The sequence below is a fragment of the Amphiprion ocellaris genome, chromosome 21 (assembly GCF_022539595.1).
Source record: "Amphiprion ocellaris isolate individual 3 ecotype Okinawa chromosome 21, ASM2253959v1, whole genome shotgun sequence".
NCBI lineage: Eukaryota > Metazoa > Chordata > Actinopteri > Pomacentridae > Amphiprion > Amphiprion ocellaris.
In genome coordinates, this window is record NC_072786.1 from 16,405,592 (window position 1) to 16,432,847 (window position 27,256).

The 27,256-nt window shown below is 39.0% G+C and overlaps 2 protein-coding genes across 7 annotated transcripts in view; one reads left to right on the plus strand and one right to left on the minus strand.

Moving 5' to 3' along the window:
* The window catches only part of cacna2d4a (calcium channel, voltage-dependent, alpha 2/delta subunit 4a), a 111,028-nt gene that overhangs the window by 19,064 nt on the left and 64,708 nt on the right, over window positions 1-27,256 (plus strand). For 5 of the 6 annotated variants that reach the window (XM_055006515.1, XM_055006512.1, XM_055006517.1 and 2 more), the window contains exons 9-28: window positions 795-945; window positions 1,694-1,768; window positions 3,410-3,499; window positions 3,616-3,729; window positions 3,861-3,939; window positions 4,955-5,088; window positions 6,266-6,283; window positions 7,219-7,296; window positions 7,605-7,685; window positions 8,723-8,797; window positions 8,955-9,041; window positions 9,156-9,227; window positions 9,372-9,433; window positions 9,741-9,808; window positions 9,889-9,934; window positions 10,035-10,132; window positions 10,325-10,418; window positions 10,522-10,614; window positions 11,603-11,730; window positions 15,525-15,593. In XM_055006515.1, coding sequence (XP_054862490.1) covers window positions 795-945; window positions 1,694-1,768; window positions 3,410-3,499; window positions 3,616-3,729; window positions 3,861-3,939; window positions 4,955-5,088; window positions 6,266-6,283; window positions 7,219-7,296; window positions 7,605-7,685; window positions 8,723-8,797; window positions 8,955-9,041; window positions 9,156-9,227; window positions 9,372-9,433; window positions 9,741-9,808; window positions 9,889-9,934; window positions 10,035-10,132; window positions 10,325-10,418; window positions 10,522-10,614; window positions 11,603-11,730; window positions 15,525-15,593 — 1,712 coding nt within the window. The remainder of the gene's footprint in view (window positions 1-794; window positions 946-1,693; window positions 1,769-3,409; window positions 3,500-3,615; window positions 3,730-3,860; window positions 3,940-4,954; window positions 5,089-6,265; window positions 6,284-7,218; window positions 7,297-7,604; window positions 7,686-8,722; window positions 8,798-8,954; window positions 9,042-9,155; window positions 9,228-9,371; window positions 9,434-9,740; window positions 9,809-9,888; window positions 9,935-10,034; window positions 10,133-10,324; window positions 10,419-10,521; window positions 10,615-11,602; window positions 11,731-15,524; window positions 15,594-27,256) is intronic. The other variant, XM_055006516.1, reaches the window with a different exon arrangement.
* Window positions 18,507-27,256, minus strand: part of lrtm2a (leucine-rich repeats and transmembrane domains 2a) — a 34,016-nt gene continuing 25,266 nt past the window's right edge. The window contains exons 5-7 of the mRNA XM_023274590.3: window positions 26,981-27,069; window positions 24,256-24,413; window positions 18,507-23,017 (exon numbers count right to left, since the gene is read on the minus strand). Coding sequence (XP_023130358.1) covers window positions 22,494-23,017; window positions 24,256-24,413; window positions 26,981-27,069 — 771 coding nt within the window. The 3' untranslated portion in view covers window positions 18,507-22,493. The remainder of the gene's footprint in view (window positions 23,018-24,255; window positions 24,414-26,980; window positions 27,070-27,256) is intronic.

Sequence of the window (27,256 nt, forward strand, 5' to 3'; positions counted from 1 at the left end):
ATAAAATGTCAGAAAATAGTGAAAAGCTCAAGACGATGTCCTCAAACATCTTGTTTTTTCCAGAAACTGAAAATATTCAGTTAGCTTTCATAAACTGACAACAAAAACTAGAAAGTATTAAAATTTAAGAAAATGGAATTTAATTATTTTTTACTAAAAAACAATTAATCGAATATTAGAACAGTTAATAGTTGACAACTAATAGATTAATTAGTTAAACATTGCAGCTCTAGGCAGCAGACACTTGACATTGTTACAGCAGGTAAAGCATTTGTGTTACACAAGTCTTCAAATACCATAATGATGACAAAGTCCAGTGCTGTACTCCAGTGGGTCATGAGACTGAAGCAGCTAAATGGAATTCAGTCACCATTAATGCCATTGTTTAGACTGGTTCCTCTCCTGCTGTGAAGACGTCTGCTGCGTTAAAGGTCCTTCAAGGGGAATCAGTGCTGCTTAGAACGGTACAGAAGGTTCCAGGAATCATGTCTGGTTCTCAGACAGAGATATACTGTTTTCCTGGAAGGCAGCAATCTATGAGCGAGGCCTGTCGGAGAACTGGAAAGATGCCGATCCCAGCTGCTGGAGGGGAAATCTCATTTATGCTAATTAGCTTGGAAAATCAGGGGATGGTAATAAAGAGATGAAGGGAAGAGAGGAACAAATAAAAGGATAAAGCTTGAACTCTGCCTGTTCTGCCCGTCTGCTGGACGACTGGTAAATAAGGTGCATTCTGTTCATGTCCGATGTTAAAAATAGTTTCAAATGCTTCCTGTTTCCTTTTGTCTTTTTAGGTACATCCAAGCAGCCACTTCCCCTAAAGACGTGATAATCGTGGTGGATGTCAGCGGAAGCATGAAGGGACTCAGGCTGACAATAGCCAAACACACCATTAACACCATCCTGGACACACTGGGAGAGAATGACTTTGTTAACATCATAGCAGTAAGTAAACACACAATCAATTACACGAAAGGCACGTGAGCGGTCCAAGGTTTGTCTAATTCCTGATGAGCGTGACATTGAGATTAACACCCTAACACACAAACACACTTGAACTCACACACACAGGTAGACAACAGAGATGGGGGTTAAATGGGCTCACAAATCAAACATTTGGTTCCACGCCGAGCATTATATTTTCAGTAACATCAAAGCTTTAAAATTCATTTTGTTTTGAGGTTTTTCAGGATTTTGGCTATGTATAACCCTACAACTACAAATCTGTGTAATAAGCATGGTTTATCCTGGTATTACTGTGTGTGTAATCATACGCCTCCTGCAAATCCTCTGCCCTTAAGCTGTTTTTACACAGAATTTAAAGCTACACTCCTTTCGGCAGAAGATTGTTCGGATAGAATAAAGGTTAAAGTGTACTTTTTTTTGTAAGGAAAAAGAGATTTGGCTTTGATCTTGATTTGACTTTGAATATGAATTAAACAGAGTAGTAAGGGATAATTCCAGGAATATGAAAAACACATCCAAATGTCTTCCTTTCACAATAAAATCCAGTTAAAAATTAGCATGCACGAGCACTCAAGAAAGTAAAACACGTGTGCAATATACAGTATGTTAGTATTAACAGTTAATACCTGAAGACAGTTTCTGTGTTACCTTTGACACCTGATCTAAGTCATGTTGCTTTTTTTATCTGACTCTTTTGTCTCATATAATTTGGTTTTTCTCCCTCTAGTACAGTGACTATGTTCGCTACGTGGAGCCCTGCTTCAAGGGAACTCTAGTCCAAGCAGATCTGGATAACAGAGAGGTAACATGCAACACTTGAAGGGCACATGCACAAAGGCTCAGGCTAATTAATTCAATTAACCTCAACTTACCTATCACTCATAAACTATCTCGCTAATCCCCCCAAGACAAAGATTATGCTGTCGTCACATCACAGATAAAACATACAGTCAGATCAAGGTTTCAACCCGTTTTTAGAGGATTTACTCAGCTGAACCCCAGAAATGCAAATATTTCTCCATCTTTTTCATTTCTGCATCCCCTCCTCCTGCCATCTTCGTTTTCTCCGTCTTCCTTTTTTTTTAAACTTCCATGTGCAACACTAATGATATCGCATCATTCCACTCCTGTTTTCTTCTCTGTTTCCCTCCTCTTCATCTGTTCTGTTGTTTTTTTTCTATCCCAACACCTGCTCAGTCTTTGTGTGTTTATGTGTTGGCTGCATGCCCTACTTTCACTCCCCTCCACATCATTGTGGATCAGGTGAGGTCGCTGGCCGCTGACAGGTTTAAGTAGGTCATGTGACCTTTCTGCAAGGGAGTTGATTGGTTGACTGGCTCGACTAGGCAGGCTGGAACAATGAGTTTACAGATGTTGGCTGACACGCTTATGCATAAACTCGGATAGGAACACACGCATCTACAGGAGAACAAGCACCAGTTTTGTGGCTGATATATTAGAGTCGTTACGATCCCAGAGTTTTTGTCACCTTTCAAAAGTTTAAAATAATTACAAGTGAGAATAAAAAAATATAGAAATATGTACATATTAATTATATTAGTCCCATTTGTTGGATGAGGTTACATTACTTAAGTACAATAGATATTTTTGTTTATTTAAAGGTCACAAACAAACAAAAAATGCTGTCAAATGCATCAAATCAAATAAGATAGACTTGCTGACTGTGCCAATCACCTCAAAGGCACATTCTGAGCCCCATTTCTAAACATATTTTAAAATCTTTTCTCACACTGTAAGTTAAATTTAATTTGTGCAAACTATAAAAGAAGCCAATGTTGGTGTGTGTGTGTGTGTTTAAAGTCAGTTCAATTCGAATCAGTCTTGTCATATATTGGAGAAGTTGTTATCGAAAAGGGACACCATAGGACCAAAACAGATGCTGCAAAAAAGGTGTAGTTTCACAGATTCTTCATTTACTTTTGTCCCGATTCAAATATGCATAGCAAAATATCAGCAAACAACCTTATGTGTTGGTCAATTTATAGTTTTTATGCATACCTTAGAGTAGATGTAGAGAGATTTTTATTTTTTTTTACATTGCATAAATTTCTGCAAATCATTTAGAGTATAAAAATTACAGTCATCTTGTATTTGTAAAATTCTCTTAAGAGCCCCATGAAGGTCAGGTCGGTCTCCATCTACATGGTGATAAAAACCCACAACAATGTGGCCATTTATCATTGTGTGTTTGTGTGTTTGTGCGTGCGTGCATGTGGTCATTAGTTCTGATTACCTCCTGGTGTTGTAGTAACCGCGCCATAACCGGTCAGCGTGCCAGAATAATCCCTCCACTACACTCTCTCCCTGATAATCCCTCTCGCTCCCTCTTTATCTGCACTGACCAATTCACCTACATTTATCAAAAGAACAATGTGTTAGTGGCTGTGTGTAATGCTTTATTTGTATTTGTGTGCATCTCCAGCATTTTAAGCTTTTAGTAGAGGAGCTTCACGTCAAAGGAGAAGGAAAAGTGAAAAATGCAATGATGGAATCTTTCAAGATCCTGAATGAGGTCCGTATTTCTTTGTAACAAGCATTGAAACTGCCACGTGAAATAGTAAAATTCATTTCTTGAGTACAAATTGTCACATTTGAGTGAACTGTGTGCGTGCATGTGTGCGTGTTTAGGCGGCTGCACTGGGGCAGGGCAGCCTCTGTAACCAGGCCATCATGCTGATAACAGACGGAGCCATGGAGGATTTCCAAGATGTTTTTGAGAAATTTAACTGGCCAGAACGACGAGTATGAAACACACAGAAATAAAAACACAAGCATGGATGAATTCTAGCCTTTGTAAATGTATTTCAATTAAAGCTGTTTGTGTTAAACGAGTATCACATCTTATTATCAACTGTAGATAATTATCTCTCCAGGTTCGAGTGTTCACTTATCTAATTGGACGCGAGATGACATTTGCAGAAAATGTGAAATGGATTGCCTGCAACAACAAGGGTAAATACTAAATGTTTTTAACTGTGGTTGTATTAAATGCTTATTCATCTATTAATTAAACCTTCATACTCCAGACGGCGTCACCTCAGCAACAAGAAATAGAGCAAAAGATACAGAAACTGCTGCAACAGTGACTGTTATCTAAGTCTTAAATAAAACATCCCCATCTTGTTGTTCTTTAGAGCTCTTTCAGCCCTGTGGTGATCCCAGGTGGTGCTGTGTGAAACTGGGTATCAGGTGCTGCCCTCTTGTGAATTACATGGGGTCATGCAGCAGCTCAGACCTGAAAATAATCCTGCTCTGAGCACACAGAAACCCCTGACTAAATAACCGATTATCAGCACAGATACCCTGTAAACACACTCCTGGCCGAAAGTGTCATATTTGTGTGTGTAATGGGTAACAGGTGCACTCCCTTCTGTTGCGTACACTGGCGGTTGCCTCTGCCAGCAACAAAATATCTGTCATAAACAGATATTTAGTCATCTGTCATAAACAGATATTCAGTAGCTGGTTTTTGCAAACAACTCCTGCAAAAACTGTCTTTCAATTTCAGTCAGAGAAAGCAGGTCTGCTTAATAATATTTGCGCCAACGCTCTTGGGAGATGCTACAAATGGAGAAAGGTTGCACACATTCACACATTTTCATGCCTGGCAGTGCTTCAGTAGCCTGTTGTGGCCGAGCAGCTTCACTGCAGGTATCCTATTGACGTCATTGTCTCCCACTTGTAGAAATGCCATAAACCTTAGACTAAGCCAAGCTTTAAAGAATGTCAAAAACACATTTGAATCAGTGGGAGATTCAAGCTGTTTTTTCATTAAAAACAGCTCAGTGTTTTTAAAATACAAGATGTTCTGATGTCTGATAAATGACTTTATTGCTATTAATGTAATATCCAAAGGCAGAAAAGGTAAAAATAATACAGTGAGCAGTTTATTTTGTGAAAATTCATGGGTCCTAGATTTTCCATCCATGTGTTATAAATGGTATGAATGTATTTGTGTGTTCTGCAGGTTACTACACACACATCTCCACGCTGGCTGACGTCCAGGAAAATGTTATGGAGTACCTCCATGTTCTCAGCCGGCCAATGGTCATCAACCACGATCATGATATCATCTGGACAGAGGCTTATATGGACAGTGTGGTCAGTCTGCTTCTCTCATTACTGCTTGGCATCATGTATTAACGTCCTGCATCAGCATCATCTGGCATATTTAATCAAAAAAGTCTATTATCTCTGTGCCTGTTTCTGTGGTGCTGAAACCTTCAAAAACCTCTTTTATCCAAATCACACAGACCACCATAACAACCATGTGGCGACTGCTAATGTACCAATTGTTCAAGAAATAGCAGCAACAACTTCACAGCCATTCAGCAAAGACTAACTCACAGCAGAAAGCTCCTCATCAGTGATCTGAATACACACTTCAGCCAATATGAACATCCCGTAAATGCATTTAGCCTACTTTTGCACACCATTATGGAAGACAAAAAGAAATACCATAGCAACCGACTGAGTAGCAATGACACACTACCAAACTACACTAACACTCAAAGTGTTTTTACCAAAAAGCATGGGACAACTTACTCAAAAAAATGACTTATTATTCAGCACTCACTTTACGTTGGTTACAACTGCTGCAGCCCAACACTGTTATACTGTAGAAGTCTATACAAACAACCCTGGCCAGCAATATGTCAGCAAACATTTAGTAATAATCACAGATGTCAAATTAATATAAATAAAACAATAATAATAAATTAATAACAAAAGTACAAAAACTTGGCAACAAGCCAGAATTAACATTATTGGTAACACATTAACAATCTCACAGAAATTAGTTTCTCATTCAAACAAAAAACAGGATTACAGAACAAAAAAACTAAAAACTTAATTTAAATATAAAAGTTAAGGAACACAAAGTAAAACATAGGAGTTTAAATATACATTTAGAAATTAAATATGACTTACTTTCTGTCTTCAGTACTAACCAAAATAGCTTTCTCAATAAATACTTTATGAAAATCATTTATGTTGCTAATGTTTAGTGTTCTCATATGTGTTTTTAACAAATTACACTACTATCGATTGAGCATTTTGTTTTTATTTATTAGGTAACAGTTATCTTTGCAAACTGTAAACAAATCTACATATTTTATTTTTACTGTCTTCTGTTTTCAGTTATCACCTCATCTTTGTCTGTCATTTCTCCATCACATGTTTATGTTATTTTTGTATATTTTCATCTGTGTCATGCTGTATTTATTTTTGCTGCCATTTCATGCGTATGGTTTCTCCTCTCCTCCATCTCCACTTTCAGTTTCCAAATAAAGACGAGGTAATCATAACTGGAGCCTTAGCTTTACTGTGTTGAATTACTAATTAATCATAGTCATATAAAGTACAGTGTGTAGTATTTGGGTTTCTGGGTATCACAGAATAATCTGTAATGTGCAAAAATATATATTTTGTTCTTTGTTTCAGGATCAAACAATTAAATTTTTTTTTTTGTTTTTTGCTAGTGTGTGATTCATTAGTGTTTTTCAAGTATAGTTTGAATAGACCACGTGATTTTTAAAAACTTAAAATAAAATAAAAAAACTACATGACTTTTGTGTTTAGTTTTTAAGTGAAAAAAATGTACTGTTCTTTTGTTCTTTCATTTTTAAATACTCAAAAAATTCTGCTTTTAAACAAATAACAGAAATACAGTTGTTTTTTTGTTTGTTTTTATACAGATTATCAGATGATACCCAGACCATAATGTCTTACTTAGCCTATTGTTTACAATTAACAGTTTCTCGTGTTCCCTTGTAGTTTTTTGTTCGTCTCACTTTAGACCTTTTGCTAATGCTAACGTTAGCTCATCCTGTAGCTAGCTCGCTTGCTAGTCTAGCATAGCAAGTCTTTCATTTGCCTGAAACTTTAAGGTAAACATGCATGCATTAAAACGTCGTCATTTTTAACTGTATTTCAGTATTTCTAAGCTATTTTAAACTACTACTACTACTACTTTACGACACTAATTTTAGAAGGGCATCTTTTTAAAAACACTTTGACATTTTGTGCGTACCTAATTCTGCTAATTCTTTCATTAGTAAGATGTTAGCTTGTTATGCTGTTGTCACCTTTAATTCACTTACCTTCTCACCACATGTAAACACCTTCTATGTTCACTTAGAGCCTTTTATTTTCCTAGAAGTTAATTAATGCAGCTTTTTAACAGAAGGCAGTGAAATTAAAGTGGGTTTTGCTTGTGTGTGTATGAAACAGCTGTTCAACACTCAGGCCCAAAGCCTGCTCCTCATGACCTCGGTAGCCATGCCTGTGTTTAGCAAGAAGAAAGAGACTGTAAGTATTTATTTTTATGGCCATTAATGCCGCAAATGTCACCCAAAATTGTGTTTTTGTCTCCATATTGGTGCATGAATTGCTTTTCTTCTCTGTAGTATATGTTTGAGTAAGCACCTGTTTTTAAAATATAGCTAGAAAAGACATGGGACTGGAATTTGAAATTGCATTGATGCTATATTTTCTTCTAACCTCACGTGAGAGTATATTGAGTTTTTTTTTTTGAGCTACCCAGACTACATTAAGTAAATCTTGTCATAGTATCACTATCATCTTTATTCTTTGTAACTTTATGAACCTTCCTGTAGTTGTCTCATGGGATTCTGCTGGGAGTTGTAGGAACTGACGTGGCCTTGAAAGAGCTGATGAGATTAGCTCCGAGATACAAGGTAAAGCATCTGTGCTGTCAATAACAGATAAAGCTGAAACACACCAAGCCACACCATAAATTTTCGACTCCATTACTATTGATATGATGTTAACTATTCAGGGCCCAGCTATTCAAAAGTAATCTGATCTGATCTCGACTGTCGGGTTGGATACAATCTTGTAAATGGGTTGTGGAAAATGGAAAAAAATCGATTCCAGATTAGATCACATGATTCAATCTTAATTTTGATCTGGATCAACCATCAGTATGTGTTCACAACTCTTCAGTGGAGTTGGGATAGCTGTGGTTCAAAAATTCAGGATACCCCCATCCCAGCAGAAGAGTGGATTTCAGGAACAATATGTAATGAAACTTTACACCTGGCTAAGTAATACATTTGTATTACTCATATAGATACAGTTGTTAGTATTATGTACTTGATTCTTACAGTATTAAAATACTACCTACCAAACTTTTCAGTACAGTAAAGTTAGAAAAAGGGGTTTTGTCCCCATAAAATAAGCCTCAAACCACCGCAGATATCAAACAAACATTAATTCTGAGTTAATTTTAACATCACTTTTTATATCCACAATGGGTTTCTCCTAACTAATGTATATTGGTTTGTTTGTGTTTATTTATTGTGGCTTATTTTATGTGTTTCACTGCTTAAAAGAAATTGAAAATGAATGAGATGTTTTCTGTCTTTTCAAATAGAAACACTTAAAGTGACCCATACTGGTTGTTTTACCTGTTGTTCTTCACATAGCTCGTCATCAACATTGTGATATTTGGTCCCATGTAGAGCACTGATAATCTGGATGTGATAATCTTGAGAGTTTTTTATCTGGATCAGGGTGCTCTAATTCATTGTTGCTTTGGAAAAACATCACAAAAGTACGATGGATTACCTGATCCTGGTTGGCAAAATGTGGGATTCCCAAATGCAGATCATTTTTATCCAGATTAAACTTTTTCAACAACTGGACCCAGATGTTAGAGCTTTGTATTTTATTATAATGTGTGGAATCTTTGTATCTCTCTGTCTTTTTTCAGCTGGGTGTCCATGGTTACGCCTACCTCATCACCAATAACGGGTACATCCTCTCTCATCCCGACCTGCGACCTCTGGTACAGACAAAGACTTGATGCTCATAATAAACAATGAAATTACAGCTGAGACTACAGCTGAGAAACTGATTTCAGAAATATATTTCAGTGAAGCAAGCATAATAAAAACATGATTGTTTTCTTTGTGTTTTTGTATGTGTGTGTATGTGTGTGACAGTATAAAGAGGGAAAGAAACTGAAGCCTAAACCCAATTACAACAGCGTTGATCTGTCAGAGGTGGAATGGGAAGACACTGAAGAAAAGGTAAACAACAAACACCCATGCACATTTTTCTTCATTTAAATTCACTGTTTCCTTTTCGCTGTATGTCAGTAAGGATTTCAGATGATATAGGGAAACTCTGTGTCTGTGTTTTAGCTGAGGACAGCCATGGTTAAAGGAGAAACCGGAACGTTGTTTTTAGACGTGAGAACTTCAGTAGATAAAGGAGTGAGTACTTGTCTTCTCTTTTATTTTATGTTTTGTTTTCCAGTTTCTTTTGAGGTGACAAATTTAATTCGTACCCCCATATTCCTTATCTTCTCAATACAAGAGGCCTTCTTTCTGATTTTAATAAACCCTCTCTCTCTACAGACAAGAGTGATGTTCTTGAGGAATGATTACTTCTACACTGTCATCAATGAGACACCATTCAGGTTTGTCATCTTTGTTTTTCAACTTTACGAATTTCTTCAAGTTTTAAGACCTTATATCCATCATATCCAACAAAGCAACACCTCTGCCTGCATGGAATCATTACTCGTAAAAGCATAAGCAATGTCTGTTCCATTTTAATAATAAGTGTATTGTTACTCAGAGTAACATTTAATACATATTTTAGAAATACTTATGAGCCCTCCAGCAACAAGACACTTGTTCCATTTTAATGTCTATCATCGTTTTAAAACTTTACCACATAATGTAATAGGAAGCAAAGTAATGTCCTTGTCTCTGTGTCGACAGTCTCGGGATAGTGTTGAGTCGGGGATATGGACAATATATCTTCATAGGAAATGTCTCTGTTGAAGAGGGTAAGTATCTGTATCAGTTTATCTTTATTTGTGTCTTAAGTTTTCCTCACTCATGTCTTGTTTTGCTGTTTTCTCCTCAGGTCTTCATGACTTATTGGCTCCTGATCTGACTATAGCCAGCGAGTGGTGAGTTACAGAATACACAAGTGCAGCAGCTTCTAGTTTTTCAAATATATAGTAGTATATTCTTGTTTGTCTATTTGTTAATATGTGTTTGTGCTTGTAGGACCTACTGTGAGACAGACATTGACCCAGCTCATCGCAAGCTAAACCAGCTGCAAGCAGTTGTGCGATATCTCACCGGCAAAGAACCAGATCTGGAGTGTAAGTTGAGACTCAGTAGCAACCATATTATCTGTCAAATTTGAATGTTATAAGTAAATTCTACACATTTACACACAAACTTGAAATCAAACAACAAAAGTCACAATTCTTTATCATTATTTGCCATCTTATCTCTCTTATTATGACAGCATTTATTACCAATATGATGTTTATGTATTTTTCCCTCAACAGGTGATGTGCAGTTGTTGCAACAAACTCTCTTTGACGCTGTGGTTACGGCTCCTATGGAAGCTTACTGGACTGCCCTGATGCTCAACACATCTGGGTGAATATGAACACATGTGCACACCCACATGGATGTTTACTTAATTCGTAATGTCATTTTAAACAGTTATTTGCCTTGTCCCTTTTTATCTGCTTCACATTAGTATGGATGACGGCGTTGAAACAGCTTTCTTGGGGACCCGGTCAGGCTTGATGAGATTCCAGAGGTACACTGGTATTGAGAAAAGAATTGCCAAGTGAGTAAGAAAACATTCATTTTCATCATTTTAGATACTGTCACAACAAGTTGTTCATGGTGTTATCTCTAAAACAGCTGCAAACTTGGTCAAAAATGTGTAGAAATAGTTTATTTCAAAGGGGTGGCAATTAAAGAACTGAATTGAAGATGACATTGCGCCCTCTGGTGGCCAAATAAAGACTGAACTCAGTGTCTGATGCTACAACACAGTGAAAACTTTTCCCAAGTCAGGCATTTGTTTTAGGAAAAGTTTGCTCTAAAGAACACCAGTTACAGTAGAACTACTTCATGCAACTATTTAGAATAATTTAATGCAAAAACAGTCGACATTGCTGAGGCATCGCCACATTTTAATTTCGGTTGTCATCATTCAGACATCCGGCTGGTGAGAAGTAACAGCTCTAAACACACTGATAGTGCTTGCATAATTTTGAATAATTCCCATATTTATCACCATCTTAGTCAGTAATCTTTATACTCTAGGACAGTGATTCTCAATTTTTTTCTGACATGCCCCCCTTCGGAGGACAAAAAACAGGCCGATGTTAAAACAGTAGTTCAGCTAATTAGTTCCGTGCAGACAGACCTTTTTCTCCCAGTCCCTCGCGCCCCCCTTGTCATGCCTCCCCACTATTTGAGAAGCACTGCTCTAGGAGGAAGATGTACTGTAAAAAATCAAAATTTAAATAACTATTTGTCAGTGAATCCTTCCTTGGGGTAAATTGATTAGTTTAGGCTTTCTGGTTGAACCACTTTACACATCTCTGTAACAGAATGTTAATTTTCCACTTTTCCTCTCTGCTTTTAACCTTCCTGTTTTTGTCTCCTTGCTTATGTTACACAATAATATCTTGCGCCCTCTTTTCTATTTTCATCAAAACCCTCTGCTCCCCTATTTGTCCTCTATCATACTGCTCATCTTCTTCTTCCTTCTTGATGATTTAAGAAGTAGGTTGTTCTTTAAGCTTATTTTTGTCTCTCCCCAGGTCTTTCCTGACCTCCACAGACAAGGAGAATATGTTCACGTTGGATCATTTCCCAGTGTGGTACCGCAGAGCAGCTGAGTACCCAGCTGGACAATTTCTATACTACATGCCCAGACAGGAGACGAGAGGTAGAGGACATACCTTTACTTGGCAAACACACACACACACACACACACACTCAAATACACACTCACCCTCACAAAACACTATTTGTGCTTTTTTTATTTCCAATTTTCCTAACCATATTTAGCAGGTTGAGCCAGTCGCCTCTCAGTAACAGATTCATTTCTCCTCAGTCAGCAGGCTTCAGCTGCTCCTTTCTGTTGAATTCACTGTGTTTTTTCTGTGGTTTGCATCAATCATCTCTGGAACGATTGGAAAATGTGTTTTTAATGAGGCTACATGCCTGGAAAGTGTCAATTCAGACTTAATAGATGTCCCCTTGCAGGTTTATCCTTCACTTTAGTTCAGTTGTTTTTCGGGGAACTACACCATAATCATCAGCTCCAGAGTGAGAAAGTTAACAGCTACTGTCATTCATGTTTATCATCACATCATACTAACTCCATCTTTAAATGTAGCTGAGAAATGAAAGCCGGAAAAAAAAGAGAATTGAGTGTGGCCCTTCTCTGCTTTTGGATTTAATTTTCTTTTTTTTGCTCTGCTGGATTGAAGTGTTTTTTCAGAGGGATTTAAAAAAACATGTTTTCCACAAAGAGGTTTAGACTGCAACAGAGGAAAGGAATGCAAATGTAATCTTCACTACAAAGTGCAGAGTTAAATGTAATTATATTGAAAAACAGTCTGTTCAATGAATTTGAAGCTGATAAGACCGCTTTCCTTATGACAGAATACAGGGTTTGTGTTTTTTATTTACTTCCTCCTTTGAAATTCAGATTACATTTAGTATATAGTGTTCCACTTGTGTAGAAGGAATTTAAAATTGGGCTGTACAACATGTTTCAGCATCGGCATTGTAATGTGCATATGTGCATGAGTTACATTGAAGGAGATGTGATGGGAAGTCAGTCAAATTAACTCAGCACAATGAGCACGTAATGTGAGTGAAACACTAAAAGAGGGAGATTTGGTTGCCAAAAGAAATATAATGTCAATTGTTGGTCTGCACAAGAGCTTGATGAACTGCATTAATGAAGTTTTAATACTTTGCACACAAAAAAGACCTCATGTAGAAATAATATGCTTTGTTTCTACTTGTATAAATCTGACACTACAGTGCCTTATTTCACTTATTTCAAAATAAAATTTGTCTGAATTACTGCGCTGCACACACTGAGTGGATACTAGAAGCTTATCTGTGCACAACTGACTAGCTAGGTTCTACTCTAAAATGTGAGGCATTTAGGGAGCAATGGTAAATTGTAGTTTATCAGTCAGCAGATGTCCAGCAGATGTGCTTTGGGTCCACTTTTATGTGTATTTTGGACTAGTGGTTGTTCTTAATTTAGATCAAGAAGAACCATATTTCAGGTCTTATTTTAATGTAGTGACTTGTACATCAGCAGGAATGTTGCACAACAAGGAAGTGAAAGCAGTGCTTTGTTCATTTGAATGTGAAACTGCAAGAATATTTTGTCTGGAAAGTCAATGAATAATTACTATGCCAAGGAATGCGACGGAGTTATGCGACAATCGGCGTTGGTTTGTCTGTCTGTTTGTCTGTTAGCAACATTACTCAAAAATGGACTAATGGATTTGAATGAAATTTTCAGGGAAAGTCAGAAATAACGCAAGACCAAGTGATTAGATTTTGGCAGTCATGCAGCTTATAGTCTGGATCCATGGATTTGTTAAAGATTTCTCTATTATTGCGAGATAGCGGCACGGCATCACTGTAACTGTGACAACAAATGAACACTATGTCAGCTGCCTGCTGAGGATCACATGATTGTGATCTTACTACAAATCGACTGCTGCGGACCATGAATTTTTTCAAGATTTCATCCACTGGAAAACATACAGTGACTGAGCAGCCTTGGCGGAGTACTGCGCTCTCTGAGTGCTTTTCTTGTTATGATAAGTAATCTTGATCTCATGATAATTCTGATTATCATTCTGGCCATAATTCTGTAGCCCTAGTTAGGAAATGTTTCAGCTTGACCACAATCAGATACTCTGTCAGCAGTGTCATGCAACTGTTGCCACTATACGAGGCAACATAACTAATTTATTTGACCATTTATCTCAGCTCTGCATGATGAGTGCAAAGTCAGATCTGAATACCACCTAAAGCAAGAAACTATTTTGGATGTGTTTGAGTTACAGTATATGAGAAAGATTACAAACAGTTTGATCTTAAAAAAAAGAAAGAAAAGCTCCACAGTAAAAAGTAATTTTTCTGCTCTTTTTTCTATGCAGATCCACTCCCCTACAAAGCCACCATAATCGTTCTAGAATGATAAATTCTTTCCAGATGTAGTTATTCAAGTCATTTGGTGAAAATGCCTCTCATTTTTCGTCTTGCCGAAAAAAACAAAATATCGCAATGTCAGTTCTTTCCAATATCATTCCTCAGCAATTTGAAGGTAGTCAATATTTCATCCATTGTCAAAAGTTCAAATAGAGAAGCTGCTATATTCAGCTAGAGACCATTTTAAATCTTCATATTACATAAAGACAATATGAAGACTTTGAAAGTCTATTCTAAATTGAATTTTGAGATGATGATAAATGTCTTGTGGTGTGTTTATGGAGATATTATGAGACACACATACCACCATCATCTTCAACCTTCACTTTTAAATCCAAAATATGTCTAATAATGTGTATAATATCTATATCTATTCGGGTTATGGTAAACAGTGTGTTGTTTTCAGACATATTCAGGGACTATGAGGCTGACTATGGTGCCACCTCGAGTGCAGAAGAGGTGGAGCACCAAGCGGAGGAGGGAGGGAGGAAACGGAGGGAGGCGGTGGAGGAAGAGGAGGAGGAGGAGGATGATGATGAGGAGGAGGGTAGAAGAAAACATTCACTGATACTTGGCATGCCTCCTCGTTTTAGTTTATCCTCGTTCTGCTTTTTTCCTCAGCCCTGACTTCTAGATAAGTGCCGTGGTCCCTGTTTTCCATTTGTTTATCTTCTGAATTTTTCCAGCCTTACTCTGCCTTTTCCTTTTTTTCTTCTACCTACTTCTCTCTCTCTGCCACAGCATGAGCATGCTATTAAAGTATAAGATCCTCCTCTCCTCTTATAGGGAATCTGTAAGGCTTATGGTTCAGTATGAGCCGTCTCAGCTTCATTGTTTGTCGGCATTATTTTCTTTCCCCATGTCATTATGTTGTGTTCCAAAATCACAGATTTTTTCCAAATGCATGATGGTCTTTCAGGCTGGCTTTGTAATATAACTGAAATATAAAACACAGAACACATGGATAAACATAATACACACACACACACACACACACACACACACACACATATAAACACACAGTCCTTCTGGTATGAATGTATTTTTCGATTAGCTCTCATAATCTGTGTTGCGTAACGCTAAAAATGTTAATCTGGCTGGAATCTATGGCTTAGTGACAGTTGGCATCTGCTGGCATGACGGCTGTGAATAGAAGCACGGAAGAGGAACGCATGAAAATTTAGGAAATATTACTTCCACAGTCCAATCTGTCACCCACATATTTTCAAACACATTTTGGCATTTCTGAACTAACACTTCAGCTGTCACTATCGCTGTGAGTGTTCGTGAACTCATAAAGATGTTTTAGGGATGTGAGAAAATAAATGTCTCTGAGGACCCTTTTCATTCATTCTGCATACATATACTGCACTAGTGCATGTGTAATGTTACATAAGAATGTATGCACGCATGCACGTGTGTCTTTATGCATGTTCATTCATGATATGCTTTAAATTCTTTGCTAATTGTATTTTTTTGTTGTTTAAACAGCAGGGAGGATAGTAATCGCTACCACTGCTGTCACTGTGACCGTGGGCAAGAAAACTGCCATCGCAGGAGGTAGGATGACAATTTTTGTTTCAATACACACTCTCTTTGTCTTTTGCACACGTTTTATTCTACTGTTGCCTTCCTCTTTCCATCACACTTCTGTTTAGTCTGATTTATCCCCACATGTACTTGGAAAATCCCCATTCTGTTCTCTCTACTGTTCTTTCACCCTTTTCTGCTTTGTAAAGTCAGCTGGCTATAGAATTTACTGGCTGATTTGTGGGTGAACTCGTTGATTGAATGTTGATTGCTGCTAGCATCCATGTCCATTCTGTGGGTTTTTTTTGTATAGATGTGCTGATTTGTCAGTCATGCTTTATTGGATGTGCTGCGGCTCAGACTTGGGCCCCTCAATGATGATGTTTGCAGTCATTTTTCTTGACGATGTCTCCAATGATTAAATAAGGAAAAGCTTAGGGAGCTGTAATTGAGTGCGCCTGTGCGTCGGTGTTTGTTTTGTGCAGAAACATTTTGTGCTTCCTGCTGTGTGGGTTATTGTGTGTGTGTGTGTGTGTGTGTGTGTGTGTGTGTGTGTGTGTGTGTGTGTGTGTGTGTGTGTGTGTGTGTGTGTGTGTGTGTGTGTGTGTTTGTCCTGGTAAGCCCATCTGCGACTGACACACTCATCAGTCATAATTATCTGAGTGAGACTAGACTCTCTGGAGCTGCATCATCAGTGTGTGACTGTATACCTGCATGTTAGTGTCTTATATGTTGACAGACACATACAAAAAACACTCCATGTACACTTCAGTACTCTCACAGAAACGCACACGCTTATCTGTTTTTCACAGCTTTTGTAGAAGCAGTCTCAGGTGTGAAAATCGTGTTATATTTGGGAGCGGAAAACGGACAAGTAGGGAGAAATGAGAAAGAGTTCAAAATAGATGTGTTCCAGTCGCTCTCTTAATCTCACCGCCTGTCATTCTTACTGTTTCTCCTTTCTCCTTCACTTTTGCTTTTAGCTACCTGAATCTATTGTAACCTACACACTAGAAAGTTTTTGTAGGAGTTCATTATTAAGAAAATACATCAAAAACAGATGGTGTGTTACAGCATACATTCTATTCATAAATTCAATAGGATTTAGGGCTTTTCTGAAAACAACAACAGATTTTTGAATATGTTGATGATAGATTGTCATATGATGATCACCAGTTGGAGGTCAAAGGTCGAACTTTCTACCTAGACGTCAAGTGGAGCAGCTTTTCTACCAGCTGATTCCCTCAACAAAAACCCAGAGCGGATGACTGTATCAGTGTTTTATAGACTTGCTTTCTCTGACATCACGTCTCACTGTGTTTCACCCTTTGACGCTCTTCTTTACCCTGTTAAACCCTCACATACAACTCTCTTCTCTTAGCCTCTCTCTTCCTATAAGCTGTCAGACTTGTCTCCCTTCACTTCCCCACACTTTTTTCTCCCTCTTGCTGCATTTCTCTTCCCCTTGTTACTCTCCTCTCACTGTCATGTCATCCTTTTTCATATTCCTTTGCTCTCAAACTTCCTCTCTACCTGTTTCACACTGCTGTACGCGAGGGAGGCTTTCTTGTCGACAGTGGCGCTCACCTCCTGAACATAAGGGGATCAAATATTTAGAGCTGCCTGGTCAAGGGACACACACACAAGAAAAGCAGCTGTACTCTAATCTTACACTTTTGACATGGCTGTCATCCTAGAAGCTTGTGTTGGCCATGTAGCTAAATATATGATGTAAAATCAGAAAATGCACTGTTAAATAGCTCTGCAGACCTTTGCCACTCAACGCTTCCTATTCTTGCTCAAAGACAGCAGCACAGAAATAAAGTTGTCTAGATGTGTTTTTTTTTTTTTCAATTGACTGAATATATGAATGACTGTTGTGGTGCAGGTTTGCACAAAAGTGTGAAGCAAATAATTTTGTAGCGTTTTGTAGATGAAGTTATGAGGAACACAATGGCCTAAATGCTGATATTTTATGCAGCAAAGCTGTGTTCCAAATGTGAGATGAAAGTAATTTTCTTTCTGAACGCAAATACTATTTATTATTTGCATGGCTGTAGGCAGCTAACCAGGCTGTTATTCTATTGATGACCACTGGGTGTCAGTGTTTATCTGGACAGAATATGGTCAGTTTTCCACCAGTATCTCAGTGAACTGTGTGTGCTGAGCTTTCATGGTGATTTGGTGGCAGATTCAATTTCTCCTCCTTTGATGAAGGCCAAGGCAAAAACACTGTGTATATACTGTTCTAGGGCTCAGCAATGGATTAGTATATCTCTGCAGCAGAAGGGACAGACTGTATGTAAATAAACCTAATGCGCTCCTACTGACAGAGCAGCAGACTGAGAAAACGAAGAAAGAGCGAGCGATAAGTCGGTAAATAAAAAAGACAGAGAGAGGGAGAGAACAGGGGGGAGAATAAAGGATGGAGAGAGGATATTTGACATGGAGGAGGAGGAGAGAAAGCGGTAAATATGGATAAAGACGAGGGAGAAAAGGAGGTAAGACAGGGGAGGTGAAAAAGTGAAAAAAGAGACACAATAGACAAGACAGAGCGAAGGAAAAAGAGGGTAGAGATGGGCAAAAAGAAGGTGAAAAGGCTATAAAATGATGTGAGAAGAGAAAACAGAAAGATAAATAGAGACAAGATAAGTGAGCGGGGAAAGGAAGGAGAGAGAAATAAAGAAAGGTGAGAAGAGATAGAAGGTAAGGGACAGAAAAAATGAGATCTGTAATCATAACAGATTTATGACGCTGTACTGGTATTCCATTTTTGACTTACTCTTTCACACAGATGTTTTCTACACTGCCTTTTTTGATGCAAAGTGCCTTCAAAGGTGCTTATCTGCAAATTTCATTCTTAAATTGTCTCTCGTAATGTTGAGCAAACAAGTAGTTGTCGTTCAAGCCTTCTCACTGGTCTGGATGTAAATTTGACATTGGTGTGATATACGTTTTTTTATTTAAATCGATGCATATTGACCAGGAAATGCTTCATCACCATCATCTCGTCATCATTATCATAATCACAGTCGTCATAATAACACAACACACCGTCGATTTCCGGGCTGTGCACTCGTCAAAGCCCTCAGTCATCATGGCTGCTGCAGTTTTTACGTAGCAAACTATAATTTATTAGTCTTTACACGCACAGGCTATACGAAACAGGACTGAGCTAGCTAAGATACTTAGCTACCACCAACACAAGACCTGGAGACCAGGAGGTGGTGAGAGGACAATGTTTCTAGATTCATAGACAGAGTTTAGCTAATGCTTTCTTTCAGGTACTGCCTCAGAGCCTCTGAAGGATAAGTTATGTCTTATTTAAATTCAGTATGTGTTCACGCATGCCTGGAAGACTCCCAGTGTGAAGCTTATATGGAAATTACTTTTATTTGCTTGACATCTCTTTACATTAGTGAGGATGAGATAGTCTTTATAGGCCATTATTCAGCTTTTGTGCATCCTGACTTTTCATGTGATAAAACCTACCAGCCCAGTTTCCTACAAATTACATTTATGTGCAGGCATTCAGGGTTATCGCCTCTGATGCCAGGAACTGTATATTGTAATGTAAATATGTAGAGTAGGGATTGACCGATGTGGTTTCCCCGGGGCTGATACTGATGCAGGTTATTTGTTATCAAGAAAGACTGATAACCAATATTTGAAATTGATGTACACTACATATAATGTTTTAACAGCATGTGATAGCAGAGAACCTGTCATTCATAACTAGGCTTCTTCATTGATTAAGTGACTATAATTGAATATGTAAAATAGAAATTGAAGTGATTAAATTAGGACGGTCTTGACTGAGATTGATCAGTTTGTCTTCTGCAGTTCTCAATGCTATTCATCTCTGCTTTCTTTATATTTCACTGTTCTGTCACTTTTATTGCTCACTACAGTAAATATCTTAAATCATTATTAATTGCTGTTGGCCAGACTCTGTTTCGGGGTAATTTGTAGCTGCCTTCTAATTTAGCCACTAACTGTTAGCATAGCCTTAGTCACTGTGAGAGCTTCTAGTCTCCTGATTTCTGGCAACAGTTTGCGTTTCTTGTTCAGTTTGTGCATTCTCAGATTGAGAGACATTTCTGAGACCAGAGAGGGATAACAGACAGAGAGAGGAGACTGCATTAGACCTGAAGTAGCACATTTAATTTATCAATAATCGGCCAATAATTTACAGATACCGATAGTCGGAAAAAATAACAAATATCGGCCACAATAATCGACCAGGCCAATAATCGGTTTATCCCTAGTGTAGAAGCAGGATGGTGGATAAAACTGTATCTTCAACACTCATTTCTTTGTAGACACTTTTATTATTTAACTATGGCCTTTATCTAACTTTTCCTGCCTGGTTTAGTTGCCACATCTTAACCACAGCTTAAGGATCGTAGTTATTGTATTTGGATATATAATATATTGAAAAAATGTTGGAATCTAACATCTTGTAGACACCTCAACAACTGCAACAGAGGAAACATGTCTCCATAAATGCTGTTTGCAATTTCAAATAAGATGCATTATGAATAATTATTCGTGAGATTGAAAAATCACACTTGAAATTACCTGTCTTCATCCATAACTCTTTGCCAAGTAATGTCACCTAGATAAATCTCAGAGATGAGGCAGTATTTCACACATGATCCAAACTCTGTCTATGCTTCTTACAGAAACTTTACCAGCTACTGAACACAAATAAATGGACACGACAAATAAACATTACAGAGATATTAAAACCTAAAACAAAACATAGAGTCCATTAACACAACAAAAGACATACATCATGAATTTGATACAGGAAACCATAAACATTTTTGGGATTGCTGGGCCAACACACCACAGTAGACTAGTATAATAATATTTATCTGCATCATACCCGGGTATAACATAACACACTAGTAATATAGGTTTATTTCCAGCCAATCAAAAATTGAGAGGGAACAATAGTTTTACTGTAGAGGGGCAATATGCAATGAATGCTGCTTAAATTACTGTCTTGCTCTGTCAACTGTAAAATGTTTACATGAAAATTTCAGGGTGTAACTAAGAATACTGATGAAAACACTATGTAAAGCAAACAAACAAACAATTTTTTTGTGAATTTACGTGTCAGTCAAGCAGATTCCTCTCAAGTAAGTGAAGATTTTTAACAGAAACACTGTGTCATGGTGATGTAATTTCCATTGCATATTGCAGACCTTTTGAGAAAAACATACAACAATATGGGAGGATGAATGAAAGGAAATGATGGAGGTGGAAATCTTTAAGGAGTGTGAAAAAACTTTCCACAAATAGCACTGGATGGAAAGATGGATAGAGAGATAAAGGGATGAGAAGAGTAGGGAGAAAATAGCAGCGTTTTCTTTTTTGTTGTTGTTGTTTAATCCCTCTTTATTTATGATACCTCTGGGCAATTCGTCCATCTTAGAAAGGAAGAGAAGGATGAGGGACAGGGAAAGAGAGGCAAGAGGGGATCTGATTAAGGAAATAAAGTGCAGGAGTCTGAAGTTTGTAGTCCTTAGATGAGATTTTGAAGTCCTTGCCAGGAGACAGGGTTCTCTGAGATAGTTTTTTTTTTCGTGCCGTAGTAGCAAACATTCACCCCTGAGGGAGTGAAATCAGTCTGAAAATGAGTTCGGAACAAAGAATATTTGCTTTAAAGCAGCATCTGTGGTCCTTTGAATCTCAGTTTGACATTTTCTGATCCAGAAGCAACGGAAAATTAATTTGACCGCTTTTTCGCCACGAAAAGAGATTTTTTGATCCATCCACACATTTATCATAACCATTTAACAAGCATCAAATAAGCAAAAGCCTTTTTCTGAAGAATACAGCAAGTTCAATTTCCAGTAAAATGGTTGAACTGATTGATAAGATTCACTGTAGAATCTCATGCACAGCTCCAGTAGGGAACACTTTGAGGATCTATTTAGTCCACAGAAGATCCAGAGGAAAAGTGAGGGTCCAAATAGGGATGAGTGCCCCCACAATCATGTATTTGAAATGTCTAGTGATTGGTGAATGATCACTTTATCAATCCAGACAGTTTCCTTGACGATACTAGAGACTCACTGTCTTTGATTTCCTCGTCAACACTTGATGTATCCTCAATATTCTCTCTGTTACAACACAGCAGAGAAGCTTTGAGTGTATAAATTGCATCTCTTTTTTGAGTTTCCATAAAGTTTCCTCCATTTCCCCCCAATTTGAGGAGTTTTCAAGGAAAAATCAGAGGAGGATTAGGCCAGAAGAGGGTGAAGGAATCTGGGCAGGGGTCCTGGTTTCTTGGAGGAACTATTGGCTTTGGAGAGGCGGTGAAGGAGATGCAAATAAAACCAGAGCTGGGCACTACCTACTACCACAAATTCGTCTTATTATTGTGAATATTGGTCCAATCAACAGCAAACATGCTATGAATCCCTGAAATTTCAGTCTAGGCTTACAAGTACGGACTGACTAAACACCATGAGTGTTCTGTAAGAGCTCAAATGATATGTTTCATACCAGAGAGAGAGTATCAAATCATTTTTTTTTCCTCCCAGCCAATACAATGGTAAATTCAGCAGCAGTAGGTGGCTGGTAGGCGAGTTGGAGGGATGATTGGTAACAAATACTGCAGCGAGAGTGGGTCCAGATGGAAGAGAAAATCAGGGAGCAGATAAGGTATGTGTGTGAGAGAGTACGTTAGAGAGAGGGACAGGGAGGGAGAAGGTTAAAAATAGAATAAGGACGAAGAAAGGAAGACAAAAACTGGGAGAGAGGTGTCAGTTTGAGATTCAGAGGGAGAGATAATATATCTATCTGTGTGTATAAAACCAGCTCATCCATCTCTCGCCTCTTTGAGCCCTTTTAAACTTCACCCCTTCCAACCTTCACCCTTTGACATGCCAACCCTCCCCCGACCCGTCACTCTTTCTAGGCCACAGAGGAGATCTGTTTCTCCTCCCTGTCCTCCCCATCAGCTTCTCCGTCTCCCATCAGTGGCTGCCTTTTCTTTAGCTCTCTCTGGTATTTGGCCATCAGGGAGGCGTAGATGCAGCCGTAAGCGGCGGCTGCAACCATCATGATACAAACAATGCCGCACACCACGCCAGCAATCACTACCGTGCCAATGGCGCGCCGCACGCTCACAGGTCGGTAGCGGGCTCTGACACAATCCGACGGGGCCTCGCCGCCTCCACCGCCTCCGGTGTTCGAAGTGGAGTCATCAGCAGTGCTGCCGCTGTTGTCAGAAATCGGTGTCGCCCCACTAGGATTCAGATTATTCCTGCTGCAGGGAGGGCCGCCACCTTGTCCAGAACGAGAACCCTCACCTCCTCCTCCACCGTTCTCATCCTCAAGTTGGAGGCAGTAGTTGAACATTTCCACTGGAACGCCGCGGATGTCTCGCCCACGCAGATCCTTCGGTAGCGTGCACTCCACTGCATCCACCTTCCCCCCTAACGAAGAGAGAGAAGAAGATGGTGCAGAGACAGGAGGACAGGGAGAGGTCATTTCTAAAATGCCTTATGCCTGTAAAGCACTTCCAATTAACTGAAAGAGAGGAAAAAAAACAGAGCGTGGGGCGGTTGTGCCAACATTGGGATGAGTCATACATCACTTAAAACACACACTCAGCTTGCTGTGCCCTCTACACTAAGTTGGAGATAGCCTCAACTAAGCCCCTCTATAATTCATGAGATGACATGCCTAGCTTTAGCACAGCTCCAGTGTGTGTGGAACAGAGAAATATCTGAGTCACTAATTCCCACAGGCGGCCGGAGGGTGGGGGGAATCTACTTTGTTATCATCACGTGCTGCATGTGTCTCCAAACGTAGTGTTTATCTCAAGGTTGCATGTTGACATTGATGTGCACTGTAAGATAGGTTAAGTGACAGAAGCAGATAAAGGCACAACAGAAAGACAGTAAAGTGGTATTTAGCCCCTAAATGTTTTTATCTCCGTGTGCGACAAAACAATCCCCTTTTGCAAACACAGCTTTCTCTCCAAATATCTCCAAATATCACAGCTGTGTGTGCTCAAAGACAACACAGGCTGCTTTCGCCGAGCCTTTTACACTTGTCCTGTGCTTTGTCTTACTTTCTCTAAAACATATCGTGCATCATCTGCCCTCCTAACAGCCACTGTCAGGATTTCATGTTCGGCTATGAAATGTCTCCTTGTAATTTTCTCTGCGGCTCTCACGATTATTAAATTATCATGTCCACCGTGTGTCACTCTCTCCGTCTGAAGTGTACTGAACTGAGCTGGAGTGGAGCCCAGCAAAGCAGAAGAGAGCCGAGTGAAGCAGGGAGGAGAATAGAGCAGAAAAGAGAGGAGATGCTTCATTAGCGGGGCAGCTGAGGCCCGCAGCGCCGAGGTGAATGTAGATTTTTACACATGAGGAGAGAGCGGAGAGCAGCTGTGTTATCTGATGTACTAACAGCCTGCAGAGACTCGTGGATACAGTACACAGAGAGACACAATGAACGCGGTAATCTGCATTAACACACTGATGCAGAAGCGCAGGCATGCACAAATCGAAACAAACACCCAGCCACGTTTATCTCTGGGGTAAACTAGTATTCTCCTGTTTCCACCCACTCCTTCGTGACTTCCTCTGCCCTCCTCTCCTGTCTCTCAATTCAAATCAAGCAGACCTTTTCAAAGTTCTTGGAATATAAATCAAACATCCACCTCTGTACAGCAGCCACTCCATCCAGTGTTTGAAGTCGCGGAGGTTGCAGTCACATTCCCACGGGTTGTGTCCCAGTTCCAGGTGTTGCAGGTTGGCCAGTGGCTCAAACGCTGCCCTCTCCAAACCATGAAGCCTGTTACCCGCTAGGGACAGCCACCTTAAAAAAAGAATGATGATAATAATCAGTAGAATCATATCAAGCGGATAGGATTATGTTCTGATCTCATATTATAAAATTATGCTGTCCAGGCTATTCAAAACAAAATACAGTTTTGTTTTGAGAAGCCAAATCACCCAGCCTTAACTAACATCACCACTGCTGCTAGCCTCTGTGGCAGTTGGTTGGCATGCACAATATGACCAGTTAAATAAAACCATCTGTCGTTTTAGGGTGGTCTGCGTTCAAACATTTTCAACCTCTTGCTATGAAACTACAGCCAGTCTCCTCTGACTACTCTAATTGCTTTTTTCCTTCCGTCTCGTTGTGTAGTTAATTTCCCACATTTTCTTTCTGAATCATTCGGTGCCTGGAATATCAGTGAATCCAACCTCAGAACTTTCTCCATCCTATTATAGAATTATTATTCTGTTTGTGACTGAAGAATGGGGTCATTCCATGTCAAATCATGACATTTTTCAAACAATTTCTGCTCTACCGTCTCTGATTTGCTTGAAGTGTTTATACAGTGGTATGTGAAAGTTTGGGCACCCCTGATAATTTTCAAGATTTTCCTTTATAAATCACTGGTTGTTTGGATCAGCAATTTCAGTTAAATATATCATACAGCAGACGAACACAGTGATATTTGAGAAGTGAAATGAAGTTTATAGGATTTACAGAAAGTGTGCAATAATTATTTAAACAAAAGTAGGCAGGTGCATAAATTTGGGCACCCCAACAGAAAAATTACATCAATATTTAGTAGATCCTCCTTTTGCAGAAATAACAGCCTCTAAATGCTTCCTATAGCTTCCAATGAGGGTCTGGATTCTGGTTGAAGGTATTTTTGACCATTGTTCTTTACAAAACATCTCCAGTTCAGTCAGGTTTGATGGTTTCCGAACATGGACAGCCCGCTTTAAATCACACCACAGATTTTCAATAATATTCAGGTCTGGGGACTGAGATGGCCATTCCACAATGTTGTACTTGTTGCTCTGCATGAATGCCTTAGTAGAATTTGAGTAGTGTTTAGGGTCGTTATCTTGTTGAAGTGTCCAGCCCCGGCGCAACTTCAACTTTGTCACTGATTCTTGAACATCGTTCGCAAGAATCTGCTGATACTGACTGGAATCCATGCGACCTTCAACTTTAACAAGATTGCCAGTACCTGCACTGGCCACACAGCCCCACAGCATGATGGAACCACCACCAAATTTTACTGTGGGTAGCAAGTGTTTGTCTTGGAATGCTGTGTTCTTCATCCGCCATGCATAACGCCCCTTGTTATGTCCAAATAGCTCAATTTTAGTGTCATCAGTCCACAGCACCTTATTCCAAAATGAAGCTGGCTTGTCCAAATGTGCTTTAGCATACCTCCAGCGACTCTGTTTGTGGCATGTGCACAGAAAAGGCTTCTTCCGCATTACTCTCCCATACAGCATCCCCTTGTGCAAAGTGCACTGAATAGTTGAACGATGCACAGTGACACCATCTGCAGCAAGATCATGTTGTAGGTCTCTGGAGCTGGTCTGTGGGTTGAGTTTGACTGTTCTCACCATCCTTCCCCTCTGCTTATCTGAGATTTTTCTTGGCCTGCCACTCCGGGCCTTAACTAGAACTGTGCCTGTGGTCTTCCATTTCCTCACTATGTTCCTAACAGTGGAAACTGACAGCTGAAATCTCTGAGCTAGCTTTTTATATCCTTCCCCTAAACCATGATGTTGAACAATCTTTGCTTTCAGGTCATTTGACAGTTGTTTTGAGGCTCCCATGTTGCCACTCTTCAGAGAAGATGCAAAGAGGAGAATAACTTGCAATTGGCCACCTTAAATCCCCTTTCTCATGATTGGTTTCACCTGTGTATGTAGGTCAAGGGTCAATGAGCTTACCAAACACATTTTGTGTTCCAATAATTAGTGCTAAAGGTATTCAAATCAATAAAACAACAAGGGTGCCCAAATTTATGCACCTGCCTACTTTTGTTTAAATAATTATTGCACACTTTCTGTAAATCCTATAAACTTCATTTCACTTCTCAAATATCACTGTGTTCGTCTGCTATATGATATATTTAACTGAAATTGCTGATCTGAACAACCAGCGATTTATGAAGGAAAATCTTGAAAATTATCAGGGGTGCCCAAACTTTTACATACCACTGTAGCATTAAATACGGTTATTTACAAAGATGTTTGTGAAATTTTAGCTTGATACATCAAGTGCTTTTTGAAATAAATTCTTTTAGTTCTTTCACACATTGACATTTGAGGCCGTGTTTCAATTCAATTTCAAATTTCAATATGCAAAATGTTACTTGTGCGTCGATGGGATTCAGGATGTACTTGATATATCACTGTAAAATTTCACAGATACCACTTTAAAAATCTGTATTTTATTTTTCAAAACTTTCATGCAAATCAAATATAGTCGAGCAAAAGGCTGCTGATGATTTGAGATGGAATAACCCATTGTGATCTTACTATAGCATTCCTCTAGAGGTCTGTAATTTAGTAGTAGGATTAAACATGTCTGCAAAACTGTGTATTTTTGTGTGTGTCTACCTGAGGCTCTGCAGCTCGTCCAGCAGGCCCAGAGGAACCGAGGACAGTCCGTTCAGTGACAGGTCCAGACTCTGAAGCACAACCAAACCCTGTAAAAACATCACGACCACGTCATTGTTTGCACAACTTTGTACTTTGCTTAAAACCCGCTAGCTTCTCTCATTGTTCCCACAAGGCACAGTCAGTCAGTCTATGTGCGTCACTTGATGGGGTAACCTTGTCTAATTTACGATCCCCAGTGAACTCACGACACAAGCTTATGTGACTGTTTTAGTT